Source organism: Oncorhynchus masou, chromosome 13 (genome assembly GCF_036934945.1).
Source record: "Oncorhynchus masou masou isolate Uvic2021 chromosome 13, UVic_Omas_1.1, whole genome shotgun sequence".
Taxonomy (NCBI): domain Eukaryota; kingdom Metazoa; phylum Chordata; class Actinopteri; order Salmoniformes; family Salmonidae; genus Oncorhynchus; species Oncorhynchus masou.
Genome location: NC_088224.1, coordinates 59,301,949 through 59,327,726, shown reverse-complemented (window position 1 = coordinate 59,327,726; position 25,778 = coordinate 59,301,949). Strand labels below are relative to the sequence as shown.

The window sequence follows — 25,778 nt, the reverse complement described above, 5'->3', positions numbered from 1 at the left end:
TAGTCAGTGACAAGTTTAGAGTTTGTGACAAACTATGAGCTTATTACAGTATAAGACTGTCCTGGGATTTCCAATGATCCATGTGGAAGAACCTCTTGCCTTCTAACGACTAGGGTCAGCTTTTAGTAGATGGTCATAATAGATTGTCGCTCACGTTTTCTTGTGAGAATAACAATTTTTCGGGATCCGCCCTCGTCTCAAACACCACTCTACCTCAACCCCCGTTAATCACACAGACTAATGCAACAACCCAGCTGTTGTAGGTCAGACAATGTTTAAAAAAGGTCCAAAATACGCCGGCGATAGCAAACTTCATCCTAAATTCCTCTAGTATGATTGGAAGGGAAATGATCCAGCCTGAAACTCCAATTAATTTTACTCAGTCAAGCTGTGACTTGATCAGCGGAACAGGCTTCCAGTTTAGTCCAGTAAACACATTTGTTTCAGTTCATTAAAAAAATCAAAAACTCTGAAATATTGTTGATTGTAACATATTACAGTTGATATAAAAACACATTCAACCCCCAAATCAAGTACCAGAAAAATGTATATAGTCTGCACAAAATAACATTCCAAAACCACCACGCCCAAACGAGAGGTCTGTTTACAAAATAATTAAGTTAAAAAGGTGCACTATGCAGAAATCGCTCCACCATTCCCTGCTTGCTAAAATTAGAATAGTTCCCCTAATTTCAGTTTGTGACAAAACCGTCATTGTGTAGAGAATCATTGTACCATCTAAGTCATTGTGAAATATTTTCCATAACCAAAAATATTGTATATTCAGCTGTTTGAAGTTGGTGTCCAAAAGAAGCAAAAACAAAACTTCAGAATGGGAAGCACAGATCTACTGCTTCTTATACTGCTTTCAATAGGAATTAAATATCTCACATTTCTATGTGAATTTGGTCAGGTCGCCCAAATAGTTACATATTGTAGCTTTAAAATTTCTACACATAGGATTTATTTTTTTGTATGGTAATTTCAGAAAATGACCATAAAATATCTGTCGCTAATAGTGTTTCACAGTATTCTCTTACCTGTATTCTCCCACCAGAACGGCATCTTAAAATAGGAAAGCTGTTCTGACTTATCTAGTGGAAATTGCTTATTTCCTAGCTGCTCAAATTCTACACTGTTCGCTCAATTTATGTGCAAAAACAAGCATTGAATAGTGTTGAACCATTGTACCATCTCAATCGTTGCAAAAAATATTATTTTACAGCTGTTTGAAGCTGGTGGATCAAAACCGAAAGCAACTTGTTCTACAACCCAAAGGACATCCAGTCAACTTGACAATTGTGGGAGTAATTGGCATCAACATGTGCCATCATCCCTGTGGAATGCTTGACACCTTGTAGAGTCCATGCCCCGACAAAATTAGGCTGTTCTGAGGGCAAAAGGGAGGGTGCAACTCAATAATAGGAAGGTGTTTGTTATGTACACAGTGTATTATGGACATTTTCTGAAATTACAATGTAACATTTTTATAAAATCCTATGAGTAACACCTTTAATTTTAAAAAATAACTTAAAGTAACCATAGTCAAGAGCACTCACACACATCCTCAGAACCAAACACCATTTACATTTTAAAACACATTCACACACACACAGCATTGTAATGCCTTCCCATGGTACACACCTAATAAACTTTAGAAGTTTGCCATAAACCCAGACTAAACCTAATCCTGACCAAGATTAGCCTTAATCTTTGTCCAGGAAACCATCCTGGGAGTGATGCTCTGTCTGGTTGTCCAGGAAACGGCCCCGGGAGTGATGCTCTGTCTGGTTGTCCAGGAAACGGCCCCGGGAGTGATGCTCTGTCTGGTTGTCCAGGAAACCGCCCCAGGAGTGATGCTCTGTCTGGTTGTCCAGGAAACGGCCCCGGGAGTGATGCTCTGTCGGGTTGTCCAGGAAACGGCCCCGGGAGTAATGCTCTGTCTGGTTGTCCGTCACACCTAGTCCCACACTAAAAGACCCAGGTATGGGACTGAACCAAACTAGTGATATATACTCCAACCCAAAGACCAAGTCAAACTACCACCTCTATAGCACTGCTAGGTGAGACCGGAGGATCCTGAGAGATACAGGGGGTTTAGGTTGCTCCACCGCAGTACACTTTCACACACACATGGGGCACTGCAACACTGATAAAAGGCCACAGGCTTGGGGAGCAATGATTTGGCCAGTGAGCACACAGTTCCAGCCCATAGTTGGAGTTCAGTCTCCAGTTCAGTTCAGTTGGCCCCACTGGTGCCAGGCCCAGACTGTTGAGCAGTGGGTGGGATGTCGTAAGGAGAAAGGACAGAGGTTTTCTCCAGTGTTATGTGGCAGTGTCTCCAGTGATGAAGGGCACCTTGTACTCTGAGTCCAACGCACTCTGCATCTCCAGCTCAGAGCTGTCCCCCAGAGTTCCAGTGCCTCTCCCCCAGCCCCCGCGGGAGCCCCGTGACCCCCTGCCCCGCCGACACAGTCCTCTAAAGTCCAGGTTGGCTAGGGTCACCTCCAGGGTGTAGTACAAGGACCAGAAGAGAGCAAAGCAGCCCAGCAGTAGCAGAGACTACACAGAGAGATGGTGATGGGTGAGGGGAGGAAATTACAAAATTAGGCATATTTATTTTGTGTGAGTGTGTGTAACATACCTTGAGGCTATTGGAGGTGAACGGGCTGACCGTCTCAGAGGGGATGTCCATGCCTGCAGGACAGGGCAGGGAGAAACTGCTGTCCAGATACTGCCCCCCCATAGCCTCCTCCACTACACTGTCAATCAAAACACACAACCAAATCAATGCTCACATCCACTAAGGGAGCACCAATGACTAAACATCCCTTCCCTTTAAAAATAGAGCATCCAAAAACGCATAACAAATATAATTAGACATATTTTCTATTTATATCAATGCAGGCTGCTGTTTTAACAGTGATGTGTCTCCTGACCTCTGTCTCTCCTTGACCTCTTCGAAGGACAGAGAGGAGCCGTACAGAGTGAGCTTCCAGCGCTTCAGAGAGCCCAGGGTCAACCCAGGGTCTTCTAAAAAACAAAGAAAGGGACAAAGACAGAGAGTGGGGGGAGATGATGACTGAGCAACAGAGAGCTCATACTGTAGCCAGGGTCATGTAGTAGTCAGTGGCAGACAGGTGAATGACAGAGAGACAATGACTGGTCCTTACTGTGGTCAGAGACTTGCAGCCTGTACTGGCCCTCGGCTCTCTCCCCCCAGCAGCGCACAGTGGAGAACGTCCAGTCTGAGTAACCAGAGGTATCCCTGGAGTAACACACAAAAGGACAGAGGCAAGGATGTCATATTTTGTGCAATTTTTTTCAAGTAAGTAAATAGAATGTCAAACTAAAATCAGTGTGTACATGCACTACATGACCAAAAGTATGTGGACACTTCTCGTTGAACATCTCATTTCAAATTCATGGCCATTAATATGGAGCTAGTTCCCCCTTTGCTGCTATAACAGCCTCTACTTTTCTGGGAAGGCTTTCTACTAGATGTTGGAAGGGACATCGCTGCGGGGACTTGCTTCCATTCAGCCACAAGAGCATTAGTGATGTCGGGCACTGATGTTGGTCTATTAGGCCTGGCTCGCAAACAGTGTTACAATTCATCCCAAAGGTGTTCGATGAGGTTGAGGTCAGAGCTCTGTGCAGGCCAGTCAAGTTCTTCCACATCGATCTCGACAAACCATTTCTGTATGGACCTCACTTTGTGCACATTGGCATTGTCATGCTGAAACATGAAAGAGCCTTCCCCAAACGGTTGCCACAAAGTTGGAAGCACAGAATCATCTAGAATGTCATTGTATGCAGTAGCGTTAAGATTTCCCTTCACTGGAACTAAGGGGCCTAGCCAAATCATGAAAAACAGACCCAGCCCATTATTCCCCATCCACCAAACTTTACCGTTAGCAATATGCATTTGGGCAGGTAGTGTTCTCCTGGCATCCGCCAACCCCAGATCCGCCTACCCCCAACGTCCATCAGACTGCCAGATGGTGAAGCGTGATTCATCACTCCAGAGAAAGTGTTTCCACTGCTCCAGAGTCCAATGGCGGTGAGCTTTACACCACTCCAGTCAACGCAAGGCATTGTGCATGGTGTTCTTAGGATTGTGTGCGGCTGCTCGGCCATGGAAACCCATTTCATGATGCTCCCAACTAACAATTATTGTGCTGACGTTGCTTCCAGAGGCAGGTTGGAACTCAGTAGTCAGTATTGCAACCAAGGACAGTTGTTTTTATGAGCTACGCGCTTCAGTATTCGGCAGTCCCATTCTGAGCTTGTATGGTCTACCACTTCGCGGTCAACCTGTTGTTGCTCCTAGACGTTTCAACTTCCCAATAGGAGCACTTACAGTTGACCGGGGCAGCTCTAGCAAGGCAGATATTTGTTGGAAAGGTGGCATCCTATGACGGTGCCACGTTGAAAGTCACTGAGCTCTTCGGTAAGGCCATTCTACTGCCAATGTTTGTCTATGGAGATTGCATGGCTGTGTGCTCGATTGAATACACCTGTCAGCAACGGGTGTGGCTGAAATAGTATAATCTACTACTTTGAAGGTGTGCTCACATATACTTTTGAATATATATTGTCTGTGTGTGCACTGTTATTACTAGTGATGCACTGATATTACATTTTTGGCCTATACCGATATTTTCCTTGCTAATAACTTATATTTAAAATTTTGGCGGCCTTTAAAGCATTCTAGAGCAGTTAAATAGTTAACACACACACACACGGACACAGCTGTCTAAGGCACTGCATTTCAGTGCAAGAGGTGTCACTACAGTCCCTGGTTCAAATCCAGGCTGTATCACATCTGGCCATGATTGGGAGTCCCATAGGGCTGCGCACAATTGGCCCAGCGTCGTCCGGGTTTGCCCGTCATTGTATATAAGAATTTGTTCTTAACTGACTTGCTTAGTTAAATAAATAAAAAGGTTACACACACACACACACACACACACACACACTCCAGTCAGTTGTTCAAATGGAACTAGCTAGTGTGTTCATGTTTCAAACATGTTCTCAAATGCCATTGAAATGGCAGGAGCGACATGACAACCAGCACATTCATGAACATGCAATACGACTTCCTCAGTGCAAAATCCTTGCCGACCCACTGTGCTGTCAGACTCATGGGGTTGATATCGCTGGTCCAAATCACAGTCGTAAAGCTAATAGCATTTAAACATTTTTTTTTTTTAGCAGTGACACTATTACCGTTTAACTCCAGTAGGGAAACATCTGAAAAATAGAGTACTAAGTAGTGTGTACTGGTGATCGACCAGTCGGCGAAAGCCAACATCACCCATGACAGAAAACGGTTGATTGTCAAGAGCAATGAATTCCATTATCTTGACTTTAATGGATTTTGCCTTTTGAGTTGTCTCGCTGAAAATGTCTTACCCTTTCAAATGACTGCTCGACTTGTTGACTGCTCCATCCACACAGCAGACATTGTGGGCTAGGTTAAGAATGCTGTAGCACATGTAGCATTCTGTAAGTCGCTCTGGATAAGAGCGTCTGCTAAATGACTTAAATGTAAATGTAAATGTAGCGCTAGGGTAGCCTAGTGGTTAGAGCGTTGGACTAGTGACCGGAAGGTTGCAAGTTCAAACCCTCGAGCTGACAAGGTACAAATCTGTCGTTCTGCCCCTGAACAGGCAGTTAACCCACTGTTCCTAGGCCGTCATTGAAAATAAGAATTTGTTCTTAACTGACTTGCCTGGTTAAATAAAGGTAAAATGAAAAAAATAAGTGTTTCGTGGCATCATGACGTCATGTACCTACGTTATATTGGTATGCACATCAGCTTTGACATCGGTCTTTCACATCGGCGTATTTTTAGCTAATATCGGCCAATTCCGATATGTTCACCGATATATTGTGCATTCCTAGTTATTACTGCACTGTTGGAACTAGAAACAAGCATTTCGCTGCACCCGCCATAACATTATACAAATCTATGTACGCGACTAATAAGCTTTTCATTTGATTTGTGTGCGTGCGCTAACTCACATGTCCAGAGTACGGCGCGCCCCGATGAGTGAGGTCATGCCACTGGGGCAGAGTAGTACAATCTCCACGTTGCCACGGCGAGAATGGACCATTGTCAAGGTGACAGACACGTGCTCCAAGGTTTGCATCCCGGACTGCCTGAGGTCAGCTGCAGTGACTGGGGTGAGAGGAGCACAGAGATCCTAATGAATGACTATATGTCTTTCGATAGGAACGGCAGAGTGAGGGGAAGAGCAGAGGAGCCAATGAAAACTACATATAAACAGTGAAGGGTCGGCTGTGGCCACACGTGATTGACCTTTACTCTGGTTGCCCATAGGTCCAATCTGAATTAAAGGCCATCTAAGGCCATTCCATTTAGTGTGAAACCATTTCCCCATAAGATCTTTGTATATGCGTCTGTCCCAGACACCTGCAATTTTCGCCACTGTTCAAGATCATGTATCACTGTCCTCATGTTTAATTGAAAGTTGTTGAAAGTGTCATCAGTCTCATATTACCCAGTGTCTGTAATGATGCATTTCTTCTTCATTCAGAATTGACTATATATTGTTTTAGCAATTGTATCAGGTGCCTGTTGGGACATTCAAATACATTTTCGTAACTTGACTGCGGTCTGAGCGGTCTCCTTTTACACCCAAATCTTCCCCAGAAGCCTTTAACATTGTTACTGTACCATCCACTGTGCAATGGCTCTGTTGTCGATATTATACAGCCAATTCCCCCCAGAGGAATACAATATGTCTCAGTCGTAGAACATGCAAGGAGCAGACAGACTTGTAAGTCCCTCACAGCGGAGCCTCCGTTTCACTCTGGATTCCTGACCTAGCAGCAGCAGCGTACTGTAATTCACTGGCATTTCCTCACCCCCTGTTTGCTAATGGGCCTTAATGCTCCATTACCATCTAGGGAAAAACACTTCCCCAGGCCAAGAAAGGAGAGCTAGAGGGAGGGATATACAAAGGTGTGGAGGAAGAGAGACTGGTGGTGAAGGGGTGCAGAGAGAGGGGCAGAGTGTATAGGGGTAGAGCAGGATGGATGGAGGGAGGGGGGAAAGTATGGACACTTCCTGGAATCCAATCATCTTCCAAACATACAGGACTGGTAAGAGTTCCTCAGAGACCCTCCCACACAGACTGACTTTTAATGAGAATCTCACTCCTCATCCACATAATCACGACTGGTGTGTCTTAAGAGTGCGTTACTGCCTTTTCATACACGTTTCATATTAAATGCTCTGAAATGATAGAATCTTTTTCACCAATATGGAGGTCTGCATAATCAACTCAATGAAGCTAAATCAACACAATGGCTATGCTTCGCTTCTACTGTTCTCTCCTTCTCCGACACACACACACACACACACATGGGAAGATTAATTAGCCAGAGATTGTAGCTACATCCCAAGTGGTACCCTTTTCCCTAGATATTTGCATGACTTTTGATCAGAGCCTTATGAGCCCGGGTCAGACTTCTTGCACTAAAAGAACAGAGTGCAATTTGGGATGCAGTTTGAATGGCAGAGGTTTTAATCAACGCTGCCCTGGCATGCACCCCATGCATTCCTCTCCTGACAAACATCTTAAGACGTTTTTAACAGCAGCTTTTCTTTTCAACAACAACACGCGCCTATCTTTTGGGAATCCAACGTTTGTGACTGAACACTTTCGTCTTCCCTTTTCACATGGGAAGGAAATTGTGATCACACTAACTACTGGACCTTAAGCTAATGGACCGGCCAAAACACATAGCAACAAGGACAACAAATAGCCTAGCGATAGAGTAGTTTAACATAACAACCTGTCTCATGTATTGTTGGGAATAACCAAAACTAGCTTACTTTTTAATGAACGGAAATATAATTTCCATGTATAAATACAACGTCGATTTATATCTCGAATTTCATTCATTCAAAACGCATGTCTCACTTGGACTAAAACATTTAGCCTTTGACAACAATTCCTCCTCTGCTTTGTCCTTAGGAACCCTAGTCACGTGAGACTGGACACACACACACACACACGGCTGTGCTGCAGCAGGGAAACACAGTGCTTCTGGCTCTGCTTCTGACCACAGAACAGGCAACACACAGGCTGCATACGCTGGACTAGGAGGGAAGAAGAGAGAGGGAGGGAGGAGGAATACAGACATCTCTGCTGTGACACTGTGTGTGTGTCAGAGAGGGAGAGAGAGGGAACGTAGGGATGTGTTCTCTCCTCCATAGTTCAGTCAGTGTACCCAGTGACAGAGAGACTCTGAAGAACATTGCCTAATAAGGGCAGACTGCTGATTGCCTGTTGGGAGGGTCTCTCTGGAGAGCACTGGCAGAGAGAAGAGAAACAGCAAATATTCAGACTCGCTTGCTTGCTCATTCTCACACACACAAACGCTACCAACCGTTCCAGGTTAGGTTGAGTTGATCCGGATAGGCTGGGATAAGCTCCACCTCCTTCAGCACTGGGCTCTGATAGGACACTAGGAACGGCACCATCTCCCACACCTGATTAATACACACGCACAAAACAAAAAACCTTCACATGTATACCCTCAGTCTATTTTAAATGAGTAGAATATTGAATTAGCTGAAAGAAAATCCCTACCACTCCTAACGGTCTCAGTAGTGTAGTTGGTAAAGCTTGACATTAGTGTGCTGCTGAGACATTAGGAAGGGAGTGGGTGAGGTGGAGAGGTACCTTGGCAGCGTTGACCAGCCGCCAGGCGTTGAGCAGGCCGAAGCCGTGCTGGTGACTGTGGTGGAAGCCCGCTCCATTGATTTTCCAATCCCCTTGCACATCATACTACAGACACACACACACACACACACACAATTAGGAACTGTATGTGCTTGTGTAGCAGTGATTAATTCTACAGTACATAAAGGGGGGCGGTCATACAGTGAGGTCCAAAATTGGGTCAGTGACTGTTTTGTTCTTTTGGCTCTGTACTCCAGCACTCTGGATTTGAAATGATACCAGACTGTCAGCTTTCATTGGAGGGCATTTTCATCCATATCAGGTGAACCGTTTATAAACCAGAGCACTGTTTGGACATAATCCTACCATTTTAGGGGACCAAATGTATTGGGACAATATATCATAGCCCCCAAAAATGCTAACCTCCACTGTTATTGTAACGGGGAGAGGTTAGTATGTCAATGTCCCAATACTTTTAGAGCTCACTGTATATCTACATGACTGTGAAGTGTGCATGTAGGTGGTGACGTCACTCTGTTGTCATGTAGATGTACCTGTGTAGGTGGTGACGTCACTCTGTTGTCATGTATATTGTACCTGTGTGTCTGTGTAGGGGGTGATGTCACTGTTGTCATGTAGATTGTACCCGTGTGGCTGTGTAGGTGGTGACGTCACTCTGTTGTCATGTAGATTGTACCTGTGTGGCTGTGTAGGTGATGATGTCACTCTGTTGTCATGTATATTGTACCTGTGGGTCTGTGTAGGTGGTGACATCACTCTGTTGTCATGTACATTGTACCTGTGTGGCTGTGTAGGTGATGATGTGCTGCACGTCTCTCCAGGTGAGACAGGGCCGGACCTGCAGCATCAGAGCCACCATGCCAGCCGCCAGGGGTGCCGCCGCCGAGGTGCCCGTGTGCCCGTTAGTACAGCCCGTGCCCTGCTGCAGTGACCAGTCTGACGTCACCTACACAGTACACACACACACACACACACAGAATAGTCATAAACATGTATGCAGACAAAACACTCTCACACTATTACAAACAGCCAGTGGTAAGGAGCTATGCGATGACTAGGGAGGAAAATAAAACATGGAGAGAGTTGGAGATGGAGGATCTTAAGGTGGAGGACAAGGAGAGAGAAGGGCTAAAACAGACAGACAGGAAGTGGTGAAGGAGGGAGAAAGATTGACAGGAATACAGGGCCAGGGAGACAGCAGGGAGAAAAAGACTGCTGATGGGAGTCACTGATAAACATCTCTGCTATGGGAGAAGGGGGTAACTGATAAACATCTCTGCTATGGGAGAAGGGGGTAACTGATAAACATCTCTGCTATGGGAGAAGGGGGTAACTGATAAACATCTCTGCTATGGGAGAAGGGGGTAACTGATAAAGATGCCATTTTCTCGCTTCACATGCATTTCTACCGGCTCTATAGACACCGTTTCAGCTTACTGAATGATCAAGCATTTCAGACCTGCATACTAGTATAGATCCCATAGCCTTCCAAATGGAGAGAAATTACTATGGTTGAGTCCCAAACGAGAGCCTATTCCCTATTGGACTTGAGCGGGAAAAACCCCAGACAGTCATGGGCTCAATATCTGACATAAACAAAGAGAGAATAACATATGAGAACTGTGATGTGTGTACTTTTGGGTTAGAGTATAGGGTGTATTTTTGCATATGTACTAGCTTATGAGCATAATATGCATGACAATGGTATGTAGTGAGGTGCGCAGCATTCAAATGACCTGCATACACATTTATATGAATGCAGCTGCCACTGTATTGAAGCCATTGGATGTAGTTTATTATAGCACTGTGCACTTTATTATGGGCAATAGGTTCAGTACACATAATTTCATTTTGTATCAGAAAGTAACCTGGCCCTCTGAAGATCGATGCATTGCTCTCTTCTCGTCTATAAAGCCCTCTTGCATAAACTTCCGCCATACCTTGTCTCATTGTTAACCTACAGACGTACGAGCTACCGGACCCGGGCTCAGGGATGGCCAACTCTGGACATCCCTTCCATCTCTACTGAGTAGTTTAGCACCTTACAGGTGGAACGATCTACAATACACTTTCAAAATGGAGGAATGTGTGCCTCTAGGGCATTTCAGATTGTTAGGGGACCTTTTCACTGAAGATTGTGTCTGTTTCTTATGATTGTGTTTGGCTTTTCGTGTACGGTAATGTGTTTATTGTATTGTGCATGGTGGTGCTATACAGGCCTCATCTGGAAAACGAGACCTTGGTCTCAGCATCGACTCTCTGTCAAATTAATATAAAATATATAATGTACTATAAAAAAGGAAAACAAATCGGGAGCCACTTGGGATGCAGAATCGCAGTACAGATCCTAACAGTGCCGTCTAAACAGCCCGTCTTCCAGAGGAGTAAGGGACCTCTCTGGAGCGTTGGTGACACAGACAGACAGCTAGGGGTGTTTGATCATAGGTAACGGCTGGCCTGGTCGGACACCCAGAGGAGTAAGGGACCTCTCTGGAGCGTTGGGGACACAGACAGACAGCTAGGGGTGTTTGATCATAGGTAACGACTGGCCTGGTCGGACACCCAGAGGAGTAAGGGACCTCTCTGGAGCGTTGGGGACACAGACAGACAGCTAGGGGTGTTTGATCATAGGTAACGACTGGCCTGGTCGGACACCCAGAGGAGTAAGGGACCTCTCTGGAGCGTTGGGGACACAGACAGACAGCTAGGGGTGTTTGATCATAGGTAACGACTGGCCTGGTCGGACACCCAGAGGAGAGAGTCTGACGGGAACACGACATGCGGCCTCTCTGCTGTGGAGGGAAAGGGACGGAGGAAGAATCCACAGACATATGGTCAACTAGAATGCCTTCTCTTATTTAAAGCAAAGCCTTGACAGCACAGAATGGAAAAGCGAGCTCAGAGACTGCAGCACTGCTCAACATCAAATGGTATCCCATGTGTTGTGAATGTGATGAGGGAATGGTGCATAGCGGTGGTGGCACTGCAGAATAGCACATGGCAGCTAGAGACAGTTGGGCTGGTGGGTGGATACAGTGTCTGTATCCCAAATGTCACCCTGTTGCGTATATAGCGCACTACTGGTCAAAAGCAGTGTACTATATAGGGAAGAGGGTGCCGTGTAGGATACACACAGTATGTGCAGAGCACCCGTGCGACAGGGTCGAAGAGCTAGAGCCTAGCCCTAAAACCACTTGGCCTGGTGTTAAGTGGTGGATTTGGCTTCTCAGGAAGTCACTGATGCCAGTTGAGAGTTTGATGGTTTTAACCCGGGGCTTACATCACCCGGCCAAACCATGTTACCCAGGAGATGGCAACAAACAGCAGCAAACAGAGTTTTGCCTTACAGATCTCCTCTCTAGCTTCCTAAAAACCCTCTCCTTTCCCCTCGCTCAAAACGCAGCATCACATGATGCAAAATGCAGCATACCGACGGCATTTCTGTACTTTGAAAGTTATGCATCTTGAAAACTTGATTGCTGACATGCAAAGCGTTCTGGGACTATATCAACAATGGTCTAAGCACCCAAAATACTGTTTTTGGATGGTTTTCCTTTAGCTCACTAGCCATCAATGTGTCCTCTCTGCTTCATTCAAAGATGTCTGATGGCACAGTACAGTGTCATCTGTCAATATCCCACTGTCTAACTTTCACATCAATCTATGTCTTAAGGGGCAAGGCACAACTAGTCTTTGGAAGGGGGATTCCATTGGTACCGTGGTGCACTCACTGCAGGTGAGAATCCAGTCCGGACCAAACACAGGAAAAGAACCAGAGGTGTGCAGTATTATTAGCTGTTTGACTGAGAGCATTTGATGAAATGCATGCAGTACCTCAACTTGGCACCTCTGAAACATTCTGTGAATAGCAGCACATTTATGATTGCATCTGATGCGGATTAGGGGAGAGGGGAGGGGGCTATACCCGTGGATATAGGCTATGGAATATAGTGACTATTGCGCTGTTTAGTCCCGCATGTTGCTGGAAGACCAAAGCGAAAGTAATATGAAGTTTGGGACACACAGGTTATGCGTCTTGACATTTGGCGATGTAAAACCAAACGGATCAAAAGGAAAAAAATACAACATATAATGGAACTCTGATTCAAACTATAACTCAGAACTGTGTGATAACGCCCTAAATGGTGTGTGTGTTTGCTACTAGTACAGACTCACAATACTGCGTAGCGTTCTGCCCCCACTGCTGAAGGTGACAGCCAACATGGAGGCACACTCCTCAGCATAGAAGGGCATCTTCCCTTCCTCATTTACTGCTCCTACAAGAGACACACACACACACAATTAGAAAACACTCACCACCACACACACACACACAGAGACAGACAACATTGCTCCTATTCACTTACCAATGGTAACAGTGTAGATTGAGTTAGCATAGCCATCGTAGTTGCAGTTGTCCTCGTTCTGGCCTCCGTTGCCACTGGCGACGACAAAGATACTGCCGAAGCCCCTTCTGCCAGCAATCACGCCGTGCTGCAGCGCCGCCTACAGGCAAAACAAGGAAACATTCACTTCAGTCACGCCTAGTAACTTCTTGTAGACTTATACAGCCAACCAGAGTATATAGTAACATTTTAAAATGGTTAACAAGGGTCCTCATTGGTGAGCAGCATTCTCAGCCCTAGTCATACCTGAATATTCAATATTGAGTATACAAAACACATGCTCTTTCCATTATATAGACTGACCAGGTGAAAGCTATGATCCCTTACTGCTGTCACTTGTTAAATCCACTTCAAATCAGTGTAGATGAAGGGGAGGAGACCTTTTATGCCTTGAGTTATTGATCGTGCATGTGTGCCATTCAGGGCGTGAATGGGTAAGACAAAATATTAATGTGCTTTTGAACGGGGTACAGTAGTAGGTGCCAGGTGCACTAGTGTATGTCAAGATTTGCAACGCTGCTGGGGGTTTTCACGCTCAACAGTTTCCTGTGTGTATCATAAATGGTCCCCCGGGCCTTCTGAGTGGCGCAGCGGTCTAAGGCACTGCATCGCAGTGCTAGAGGTGTCACTACAGACCCGGGTGTGATCCCGGGCTGTGTCACAGCTGACCGTGACCGCGAGACCCATGAGGTGGCACACAATTGGCCCAGCGTTGTCTGGGTTGGAGGGTTTGGCCGGCAGGGATGCCCTTGTCTCATCGTGCTCTAGCGACTCCTGTGGCGGGCCAGGCACATGCATGTTGACACGGTCGCCAGTTAGACAGTGTTTCCTCTGACAAATTGGTGAGGCTGGCTTCCGGGTTAGGCGAGCAGTGTGTCAAGAAGCAGTGCGGCTTGGCAGGAACGTGTTTCGGAGGATGCGTGGCTCATGATCTTCGCCTATCCGTACGAGAATAGCAGCAATGGGACAAGACTAACTACCAATTGGATATCACGAAATTGGGGAGAAAGAGGGGTAAAAAGTACCCCTCTTTCCAACAAACAAAGGACATCCAGCCAACTTGACACAACTGTGTGAAGCATTGGAGTCAACATGGGCCAGCGTCCCTGTGGAATGCTTTCGACACCTTGTAGAGTCCATGCCCCAACGAGGCTGTTCTGATGGCAAAAGGGGGGTGCAACTCAATAATAGGAAGGTGTTTCTAATATTTGGTATACTCGGTGTATGTCACTATAATCCTAGAACTATATGATCACTATGTGTGTATACCTCCATTCTTAGGTTTGTGAAAAGCTGGATGCCGCAGCTAGCATGAATTTATATTAGACAATGAGAACTGGCTGAGGGGTTTTGGTAGTTCTGATTCACTTCCACAGTGCCTGCCAAAGCCATTCAGAGAGTGAGGAACACCTAGGCCACGAACATGACCAGAAAAAGCCAGACACTCTGTCTCAATTCAGAATGTGTGTGTGTGTACGTGTGAGAGACGTTCTCTCTCTTTTTTTGGTCTCATAAGACACTCACAAACTGTGCCCTGTAGAGTGCAACAGTATACTGCTCTCTGCTGGTACAGAAGAGTGGCGCAAAAATGCATTCTCATAATGCATTTCTATAAAGAGACCAGGACTGGCAATATGTGTTAGAAATGGGTTGTGTGTATTAACGTGTGTTGTATTCAAACCAACCTTGCCCAAGGGGTGTGGTCCATCAACAGTGCGGCCATCATCATCAGGACCCCAACTGAGGATGAGGAAAGGGAAGAGGAGAGAATTGTTGAGTCAGACACATTTTTCCTACAGCCGCTGAAGAGAAGCAGGGGGGAGGAACCTAGAGCGAGAAGGGCATATCTTCATAACTATGCTTAGAGCGGTGGTTGGCTGTATATTACGCTTAGTAGTTTGCTTTACGCTGAGATTATAAGCAAACCAAGCATGTTCAGAGTCCTGTGAGGCTGAGCTGTACACTGTTGTACCTGCAGCTGTAGACGTCGTTGATCTGGTAGTGCTTATTGAAAGCCACCGCCTCCATACTGTCTGTGAGCGGCCCATCCAGGACTCTGATACCTGAACGGACAAAACATGACGTGAAGAAAAGACAAGAATCTCATAGCACCATCTACATAACTAGGGCCATGAGGTTTTTCTCAGCACGTGACCAGACCAAGGTTTTATTCACGAGGGGCCCGATTCAGACTTCGGAAATGTATGCCTTTCCTACACATTTTGATTTCAGCACGTCTCAGTATGTGGTATTCAGACTTACCTTATGCAGGTGCGCAACGAGCTCTTTGGGAGAGGCATATGATGTGCACTGAATAGATTTAATTAAACTGCTGAAAACCCTCCCACTTGCTGGCCAACAGATTTCCTCATGGAGTTCGCAGTACATTTATCTAAAGCCATCCATTTAAATGCGGTGTACCTTTAATTTGAATTCTTGACTGACAATATAATATATAGAGAGAATGGGTTCAGAATACTAGGGATAGATAAAAGACAGACATCTAAATATATGCATATTTGTCTCCGATTCCACAACAAATGGTTGATTTAAAAAAAACGAATATCTTGTAGAAAATTTAGGGTTAGGAAAGTATTTATAAGTCATGGTCTGGAGCCCTTTACGCACAAAATATATTGATGAATGAAAAATACAGTGGTTTGATTCATCCTGAAAGTTGCCATATTGAATTGTGCAGTCCATAAAATATTGGAAGGTGAGAAAAGTGCACAATAGGCTTCCGATCATGGAACTGTACGACAACGATCCAGTCATCGTGAACTGTGCACCAAGCTGTGGTATGAGTTCCATAACGATTCAAATAGGCCAGGGTTTCCCAAACTCGGTGCTCAGGACCCCAAGGGGTGTACCTTCTGGTTTCTGACCTAGCACTACACAGCTGATTCAAATAATGAACGAATGAGCAAGCTTTGATAATCTTAATCAGCTGTGTAGTGCTAGGCAAAAACCAAAATGTACACCCCTTGTCCCGAAGACCGAGTTAGGAAACCCTGAAATAGGCTAACATGTCCCAAATTATTGCACAATGTTAGCCTAATATGTTCCACACTTGCTAGCAATCCTCAGAAACAACTACACGGACGTGACAGAGGAAAGAAAGGTAAACGGAACGAAATTATGCTAAATCTAAGCTACAAATTGAAGAAAACTGACACTAAAGTGACTGTTATAAAATGTATGTGGGAATTACTGACAGTGGCTACCGATAGTGGCTAATATTTAGCGTGATACAAATAAAAGAAAAACCTGTGCTTATGAGTAAAACATTCCAGATTGCGTAGAGTACATCAACTCAGTAGGTTTGGTGATACAGAAGCCTATAGCTTCAGTCTCCATTTCATTCCTGCAAATTTTGAGGACATACAATAAAATTCTGAATAATGGCACAGCTATTTATAGCCTACTTTACTGTATACAGTGCATTCAGAAAGTATTCAGACCCCTTGACTTTTAGCACATTTTGTTACGTTACAGCCTTATTCTAAAATGAATGAAATAAAAGAAAATCCTCATCTACTACACACAACACCCCATAATGACAAAGCTAAAACAGGGTTTTAGAAATTGTTGCAAATGTATTAAAAAAAACAAAAACAGAAATACCTTATTTACATAGGTATTCAGACCCTTTGCTCTGAGACTTGAAATTGAGCTCAGGTGCATCCAGTTTCCATTGATCATCCTTGAGATGTTTCTATAACTTGACTGGAGTCCACCTGTGGTAAATTCAATTGATTGGACATGATTTGGAAAGGCACACACCGGTCAAAATAAGGTCCCACAGTTGACAGTGCATGTCAGAGCAAAAAACAAGCCATAAGGTTGAAGGAATTGTCTGTAGAGCTCTGAGACAGGATTCTGTTGAGGCACAAATCTGGGAAAGGTTACCAAAACACAGTGGCCTCCATCATTCTTAAATGGAAGAAGTTTGGAACCACCAAGACTCTTCTTTGAGCTGGCCGCCCAGCCAAACTGAGCAATCGGGGGAGAAGGGCCTTGGTCACTCTGACAGAGTTCCAGAGTATCTCTGTGGAGATGGGAGAACCGTCCAGAAGGACAACCATCTCTGCAGAACTCCACCAATCAGGCCTTTATGGTAGAGTGGCCAGACAGAAGCCATTCTTCATTAAAAAGGTACGACAGCCCGCTTGGAATTTACCAAAAGACACCTAAATTACTCTCAGACCATGAGAAACAAGATATTTGGTCTGATGAAACCAAGACTGAATTCTTTGGCCTGAATACTAAGCGGCATGTCTGGAGGAAATCTGGCACCATCCCTACGGTGAAGCATGGTGTTCTAGCTGTGTCTGAATCCTGGCTTAGGAAGACCATCAAAAATTCTGAAATTTTAATCCCAAACTACAACATTTTCAGACAAGATAGAACTGCCAAAAGGGGCGGTGTTGCAATCTACTGCAAAGATAGCCTGCAGAGTTCTGTCCTACTATCCAGGTCTGTACCCAAACAATTTGAACTTCTACTTTTAAAAATCCACCTCTCTAAAAACAAGTCTCTCACCGTTGCCGCCTGCTATAGACCACCCTCTGCCCCCAGCTGTGCTCTGGCCACTATTTGTGAACTGATTTCCCCCCCATCTATCTTCAGAGCTCGTGCTGCTATGCGACCTAAACTGGAACATGCTTAACACCCCAGCCATCCTACAATCTAAGCTTGATGCCCTCAATCTCACAAAAATTATCAATGAACCTACCAGGTACCTCCCCAAAGCCTTAAACACGGGCACCCTCGTAGATATCATCCTAACCAACTTGCCCTCTAAATACACCTCTGCTGTCTTCAACCAAGATCTCAGCGATCACTGCCTCATTGCCTGCATCCGTAATGGGTCAGCGGTCAAACGACCTCCACTCATCACTGTCAAACGCTCCCTGAAACACTTCAGCGAGCAGGCCTTTCTAATCGACCTGGCCGGGGTATCCTGGAAGGATATTCATCTCATCCCGCCAGTAGAGGATGCCTGGATATTTTTTTAAATGCCTTCCAAACCATCTTAAATAAACATGCCCCATTCAAGAAATTTAGAACCAGGAACAGATATAGCCCTTGGTTCTCCCCAGACCTGACTGCCCTTAACCAACACAAAAACATCCTATGGCGTTCTGCATTTGCATCGAAAAGCCCCCGTGATATGCAGCTGTTCAGGGAAGCTGGAAACCCTTATACACAGGCAGTTAGAAAAGCCAAGGCTAGCTTTTTCAAGCAGAAATTTGCTTCCTGCAACACTAACTCAAAAAAGTTCTGGGACACTGTAAAGTCCATGGAGAATAAGAACACCTCCTCCCAGCTGCCCACTGCACTGAAGATAGGAAACACTGTCACCACTGATAAATCCACCATAATTGAGAATTTCAATAAGCATTTTTCTACGGCTGGCCATGCTTTCCATCTGGCTACTCCTACCCCGGTCAACAGCACTGCACCCCCCACAGCAACTCGCCCAAGCCTTCCCCATTTCTCCTTCTCCCAAATCCGTTCAGCTGATGTTCTGAAAAAGCTGCAAAATCTGGACCCCTACAAATCAGCCGGGCTAGACAATCTGGACCCTTTCTTTCTAAAAATTATCTGCCGAAATTGTTGCCACCCCTATTACTAGCCTGTTTAACCTCTCTTTCGTGTCGTCTGAGATTCCCAAAGATTGGAAAGCAGCTGCAGTCATCCCCCTCTTCAAAGGGGGGGACACTCTTGACCCAAACTGCTACAGACCTATATCTATCCTACCATGCCTTTCTAAGGTCTTCGAAAGCCAAGTCAACAAACAGATTCCCGACCATTTCAAATCTCACCATACCTTCGCTGCTATGCAATCTAGTTTCAGAGCTGGTCATGGGTACACCTCAGCCACGCTCAAGGTCCTAAACGATATCTTAACCGCCATCGAAAAGAAACATTACTGTGCAGCCGTATTCATTGATCTGGCCAAAGCTTTCGACTCTGTCAATCACCACATCCTCATCGGCAGACTCGACAACCTTGGTTTCTCAAATGATTGCCTCGCCTGGTTCATCAACTACATCTCTGATAGAGTTCAGTGTGTCAAATCGGAGGGTCTGCTGTCCGGACCTCTGGCAGTCTCTATGGGGGTGCCACAGGGTTCAATTCTTGGACCAACTCTCTTCTCTGTATACATCAATGAGGTCGCTCTTGCTGCTGGTGAGTCTCTGATCCACCTCTACGCAGACGACACCATTCTGTATACTTCTGGCCCTTCTTTGGACACTGTGTTAACAACCCTCCAGGCAAGCTTCAATGCCATACAACTCACCTTAAGTGGCCTCCAGTTGCTCTTAACTTCTTAGATATAGGGGGCGCTCTTTTAATTTTTGGATAAAAAAACGTTCCCGTTTTAAACAAGATATTTTGTCACGAAAAGATGCTCGACTAAGCATATAATTGACAGGTTTGGAAAGAAAACACTCTGACGTTTCCAAAACTGCAAAGATATTATCTGTGAGTGCCACAGAACTGATTCTACAGGCGAAACCAAGATGAAATTTCAAACAGGAAATGGCCCAGATTTTGAGGGCGCTGTGTTCCAATGTCTCCTTATATGGCTGTGAATGCGCCAGGAATGAGCCTACACTTACTGTCGTTTCCCCAAGGTGTCTGCAGCATTGTGACGTATTTGTAGGCATATCATTGGAAGATTGACCATAAGAGACTACATTTACCAGGTGCCCGTTTGGTGTTCTCTGTCGAAATTATTGCGTAATCTCCAGCTACGTGCATTTTACCACTTGCTTCAGAGGAGAAAGTCAACTGCCACGAATGATTTATCATCGAATAGATATGTGAAAAACACCTTGAGGATTGATTCTAAACAACGTTTGCCATGTTTCTGTCGATATTATGGAGTTAATTTGGAAAAAGGTTTGGCGTTGTAATGACTGAATTTTCTGTTTTTTCTTAGCCAAACGTGATGAACAAAACGGAGCGATTTCTCCTACACAAATAATCTTTTTGGAAAAACTGAACATTTGCTATCTAACTGAGAGTCTCCTCATTGAAAACATCTGAAGTTCTTCAAAGGTAAATGATTTTATTTGAATGCTTTTCTTGTTTTTGTGAAAATGTTGCCTGCTGAATGCTAGGTTTAATGCTATGCTAGCTATCAATACTCTTACACAAATGCTTGTGTAAATATGGTTGAAAAGCATATTTTGAAAATCTGAGATGACAGTGTTGTTAACAAAAGGCTAAGCTTGTGAGTGAATATATTTCTTTCATTTCATTTGCGATTTTCATGAATAGTTAACGTTGCGTTATGCTAATGAGCTTGAGGCTATGATTACGCTCCCGGATACGGGATTGCTCGACGCAAGAAGTTAAATACAAGTAAAACTAAATGCATGCTCTTCAACCGATCGCTACCTGCACCTGCTCCCCTGTCCAACATCACTACTCTGGACGACTCTGACTTAGAATACGTGGACAACTACAAATACTTAGGTGTCTGGTTAGACTAAACTCTCCTTCCAGACCCATATCAAATATCTCCAATCCAAAGTTAAATCTAGAATTGGCTTCCTATTTCGCAACAAAGCATCCTTCACTCACGCTGCCAAACATACCCTTGTAAAACTGACCATCCTACCAATCCTCGACTTCGGCGATGTCATTTACAAAATAGCCTCCAATACCCTACTCAACAAATTGGATGCAGTCTATCACAGTGCAATCCGTTTTGTCACCAAAGCCCCATATACTACCCACCATTGCAACCTGTACGCTCTCGTTGGCTGGCCCTCTCTTCATACTCGTCGCCAAACCCACTGGCTCTGCTTGTTAAAGTCCCCCCTTATCTCAGCTCGCTAGTCACCATAGCATCTCCCACCTGTAGCACACGCTCCAGCAGGTATATCTCTCTAGTCACCCCCAAAACCTATTCTTTCTTTGGCCGCCTCTCCTTCCAGTTCCCTGCTGCCAATGACTGGAACGAACTACAAAAATCTCTTGAAACTGGAAACACTTATCTCCCTCACTAGCTTTAAGCACCAACTGTCAGAGCAGCTCACAGATTACTGCACCTGTACATAGCCCACCTATAATTTAGCCCAAACAACTACCTCTTTCCCTACTGTATTTAATTAAATTTATTTATTTTGCTCCTTTGCACCCCATTATTTTTATTTCTACTTTGCACATTCTTCCACTGCAAATCTACCATTCCAGTGTTTTACTTGCTATATTGTATTTACTTTGCCACCATGGCCTTTTTTTGCCTTTACCTCCCTTATCTCACCTCATTTGCTCACATCGTATATAGACTTGTTTATACTGTATTATTGACTCTGTTTGTTTTACCCCATGTGTAACTCTGTGTCGTTGTATGTGTCGAACTGCTTTGCTTTATCTTGGCCAGGTCGCAATTGTAAATGAGAACTTGTTCTCAACTTGCCTACTTGGTTAAATAAAGGTGAAATAAAAAATAAATAAATAAATGGTGGTGGCAGCAACATGCTGTGTGGATGTTTTTCAGAGGCAGGGACTGGGAGACTAGTCAGGATTGAGTGAAATATGAACAGTGCAAAATACTGAGGGATCCATGATGAAAACTTGCTCCAGAGAACTCAGGACCTCAGAATGTTGCAAAGGTTCACCATCCAACAGGACAATGACACTAAGCACACAGCCAAGATAACGCAGGAGTTGGGACAATTCTCTGAATGTCCTTGAGTTGCCCAGCCAGAGCCCGGACTTGAACATCTCTGGAAAACTGCAAATAGCTGTGCAGCAACTCTCCCTATCCAACCTGACAGAGCTTGAGAGGATCTGCAGAGAAGAATGGGAGACACTCCCTAAATACAGGTGTGCCAAGCTTGTAGTGTCATACCCAAGAAGACTTGAGGCTGTAATCGCTGCCAGAGGTGCTTCAACAAAGTACTGAGTAAAGGGTCTGAATATTTATGTAAAGGTTATTTCAGTATTTGTTTTGTTTTTATTAGCAAACATTTCTAAAAACCTGTGTTTGCTTTGTCATTATGGGGTAGTGTCTAGATTGATAAGGGGAAAAAACTATTTAATCCATTTTAGAATAAGGCTGTAACGTAACAATGTGGAAAAAGTCAAGGGGTCTGAATACTTTCTGAATGCACTGTAAAAAGGCCCGAAATACATGTCATGTTGATATTATTTTGTTATATTCCATGATTGGTTTCACATTCGGCTCTAGAGATCATAAGGAAAAACACCCTAAAACAATTGCTATTTGAAATTACAATCCCTTCTCCAAACAGATTACTCATTTACCTAGCTCTTATCAACTTCTACATTACCATGCATGCATTTCTATCGGAAATAGTAGATGTTTTTCCACTTTGAACAGACAGGTATTCAACCTTATTCATGGCTTCCTTGCGCGTCAAGGTGGTGGAGTTATGAGGGAATTAAGTCAAGGTCAGAATACGATGTACACCTCTGCCACCTCAATTTCTATGATATCCACCCCAAACGTTTAGCAGGCTGTCACATGCGTTTCCTGATGCTCAAGATCAGAATACTCGTTGAGAGAAAAGTGCATAAAAAGTGAATAAAGTTCCATTTATGTGCGCGTAACTTCGGTCTGAATTCCCCTCTAGGCACAAAACTAAAGAAAACAGACAAACAGGGAGGCAATTTCATGATCTTGTCCAATAAGCAACATAAATGTTCATTTTCCGTGCAAAACTATTTGCTACGGTGTGCACTAATAAACACAACCCTGGAAAAACTTCTGCCAGTCACCATAACCAAGCTTTCCAAACACACAACGTACCTGCCACTTTACTGCCATAGGCCACGCCCACAGCACAGAAGCTGTTGTTGGAGACGGCGGCGATCTCCCCGGCGCAGCGCGTGCCGTGGTGGTTGTCACTGAGGGCGTCCGGGTGGGGCATGGGGTCCGGGTCGTTGGAGTTCAAGTCATAACTGCCCTCTGGACTCTAAAAGGACAGAATGAAGCACGACAACATTCGTATTTGTGAGAATGTGAATTTGGAAAATAACATACTAGATGATGACATGATAGAAAGAAAGTCACTAATTATACTCCCAAATATTTTATGGGTATCGCAACCAACGTTTCTGGCACAGTGCTTTTTTCAGGGCACTGAGCCCTAACACTGAAGAAGGCACTGCATGCGGGAACGTTGGTTTCGATACCCATGAAATATTTGGGAGCATAATTAGAGTGTGCTACTTACTTTCTTTTTATAGTTTACTCTGCGTTAGTCAGAACCTCTACAAAAGATTTTGAGGTGTGCGTCATCTTATGCTTTTTAACAGCAAAAAGCTAAAAAGGATACAGGCATAGACGTGGCCAGCATGAAACTCACATAGTTTGGCTGAATATCCTGGAGGGTGTGTTGAACCCCATCATCCACAACCACCACTGTCACCCCTGTCCCTGTGATGTTGCGCTCCCATACACCAGTCACATTGATGTCCATGCCCTCCATGACATCGTTGTGCTGCGGGTAGGTGGAGAGGAGGAGGAAGAAAGCGTGGATGGAGGAGGAGAAGAGCGGGGAAGTGACAATGGTTCGAGTCCAAGACATTGTTTGCAAATTAGGAATGAAAATAAACGTGGCATATAGCCGACTCAGTTCAAAAAGCACTGTTCATTCTTACAGATCTGAATCTTCTATAGGCTATAAGTGTGCAGTAAGTAGATCTAAATGTTGCTTAGCTATGAAACAGTTCTGAAGAGGAAATAAAATTAGGCCCAATTCTCACCAGGTGCCACTGGAAGGGGTATCTGGGGTCGTTGAAGGCCATTGCCCTCTTGGAGCGGCTGAGGACCTGCTCCTGGGAGTGCCAGAGCACATGAGGGTGGGCTGCCAGCACGTCCCCCGCTCTGCCCTCCTCCTCGGGGCCGGCACAGAGCAGGTAGTGGCCCTCCAGCTGCCCTATCTGGCCCCTGTTCTCTAGGCCAGCCTGCTCAGCCACCATGCTGGCCAGCTCGTGCAGGGTGGAGCCATCAGCCTCCAGCAGCTCTGAGTCTGTGTGCAACCGGACAGCCCAGGACTTGCCCGGCCCACAGGAGGGTGGAGGAGCCGCGGGAGGGGCGGACGTGTGGAGGGTATGAACAGTCAGACAGAGCATAGGGGTCAGGCCCAGGAGGAGCAGGAACAAGGGGGGTGAACCCATGGCAACACAGGCAGGTGCTCAACGCAAGTTCTGCTCCGCCTCCACATTAGGACAGCAGCCTGAGGAGACACAGTGTGGTGAGGAAGAGTAGGGAAGGTAGCTGAACACACAGAAGGGAGAGAGATGGCTCCACTGCAGTGTGGTATTCAAAAGGCAGTAGCGATATTTCACAACAACAGCCCAGTTCTCATATTCAACAGCCCTAAAAGTAACACATTGGTACACACCCTTCATTGGCACACTGTTCATATCAGACCTCCAACCAATCACTGCACCAGCCCTATATAACATTGTGCTGTTAATGACACTAACACTGGAGAGGCGGCAGGTACATGTTGTACCATATCCATGTGACACTATGATCCTGCTAATTATAGGCTAGTCTAACCACAGAATACAAGGACAACGCCATGTAGCATATGAATCAACTCAAGTTCTACAAAATGCCAAAGCCAACCCCGACAACGCATATTTTGCCGAGTATTGACAAGCCCTTTTTCTCTATTAGGAAAGAATAGGACTATAACCCGACTAAGACAACCGACTTGTGTCACGAATTCACACACATTGTGTTTTTTACTGGGTGTGGACAGAGGCCATTTCAACCCACTTGTACACAATCTGTCAAGCTTGTAAATTAAGATGGGCGAATTTAGCTACAAAGCAGAATAAGCTAAGCTATATCAACAAAGGGAAAGACTTGTCACTTCTGGGTTGTTTGACCAGTTCAACCAGTTATTCAGTAGTAAATTAATTGAGTATGGATATCAATGTTGTTCAATATCAATTCGCAAATTAAGAAAAACATGTTTGTTAGCTAACGTTAACCATGTCATTTATGTGTTAGGCCTACTTCTACCAAACTAACGAGCTTACTCAGCCTCCTACATCCCAATTACAAAATACATGGAATCAACTTGACATAGCAGCTAGTAAGATGGCTAGATATCATACACCGATGTAAAACCCCATTATTGCTTGTTTCAAGAGTTTAGCCATCTGTACAGTATACGTAGGCTAGCTAGCTATAGTGCAGTAGTTAGCTAATGTTACTGTCCTAGCTACAGTAAAGCAGTTTGGAAGCTCGTTTCATAACACGACAGCGACTGAAACGCAGTTTACTGTATTGTTTTTATTCAACAGCTAGTTAGCTATGTAAATAGCCAGATAAGTCGTTGGTGAATCTGATCATTACTAACGTTAGTTAGTGAGCTATAAACGGACAGTATGGCTCATTTGACATGCGGATGTTGTAGCTAGAGCTAGCCCACAACACGAAAGCAAGTATAGTACAATAACATGGCTAAATGTCATACTGATTTATGTATTTTACCTTTTCGTCGACGTCTTTATTGTACAGTTTATTTGTGGACAACAATTTCATTTACGATAGCTATTTCGCTGTCATCTGTCGTTTTCCGAAATGTTGTCACTTCCGCAACAACTTGGCCGTCTATAA

The 25,778-nt window shown here is 44.7% G+C and overlaps 1 protein-coding gene across 1 annotated transcript; it reads right to left on the bottom strand.

The window, feature by feature from the left end:
- Positions 1-358: 358 nt before the first annotated feature.
- Positions 359-25,778, bottom strand: LOC135552703 (proprotein convertase subtilisin/kexin type 7-like). Its single transcript, XM_064984488.1, has 16 exons — positions 25,653-25,778; positions 23,906-24,378; positions 23,506-23,640; positions 22,947-23,112; positions 15,123-15,213; positions 14,836-14,890; positions 13,112-13,250; positions 12,921-13,021; positions 9,523-9,690; positions 8,724-8,828; positions 8,428-8,530; positions 6,031-6,187; positions 3,174-3,268; positions 2,940-3,033; positions 2,645-2,762; positions 359-2,562 (listed from the first exon to the last, which is right to left on the bottom strand). Exons 2-16 carry the CDS (start codon positions 24,317-24,319, stop codon positions 2,326-2,328), a joined length of 2,178 nt encoding a protein of 725 aa, XP_064840560.1. The 5' UTR covers positions 24,320-24,378; positions 25,653-25,778; the 3' UTR covers positions 359-2,325.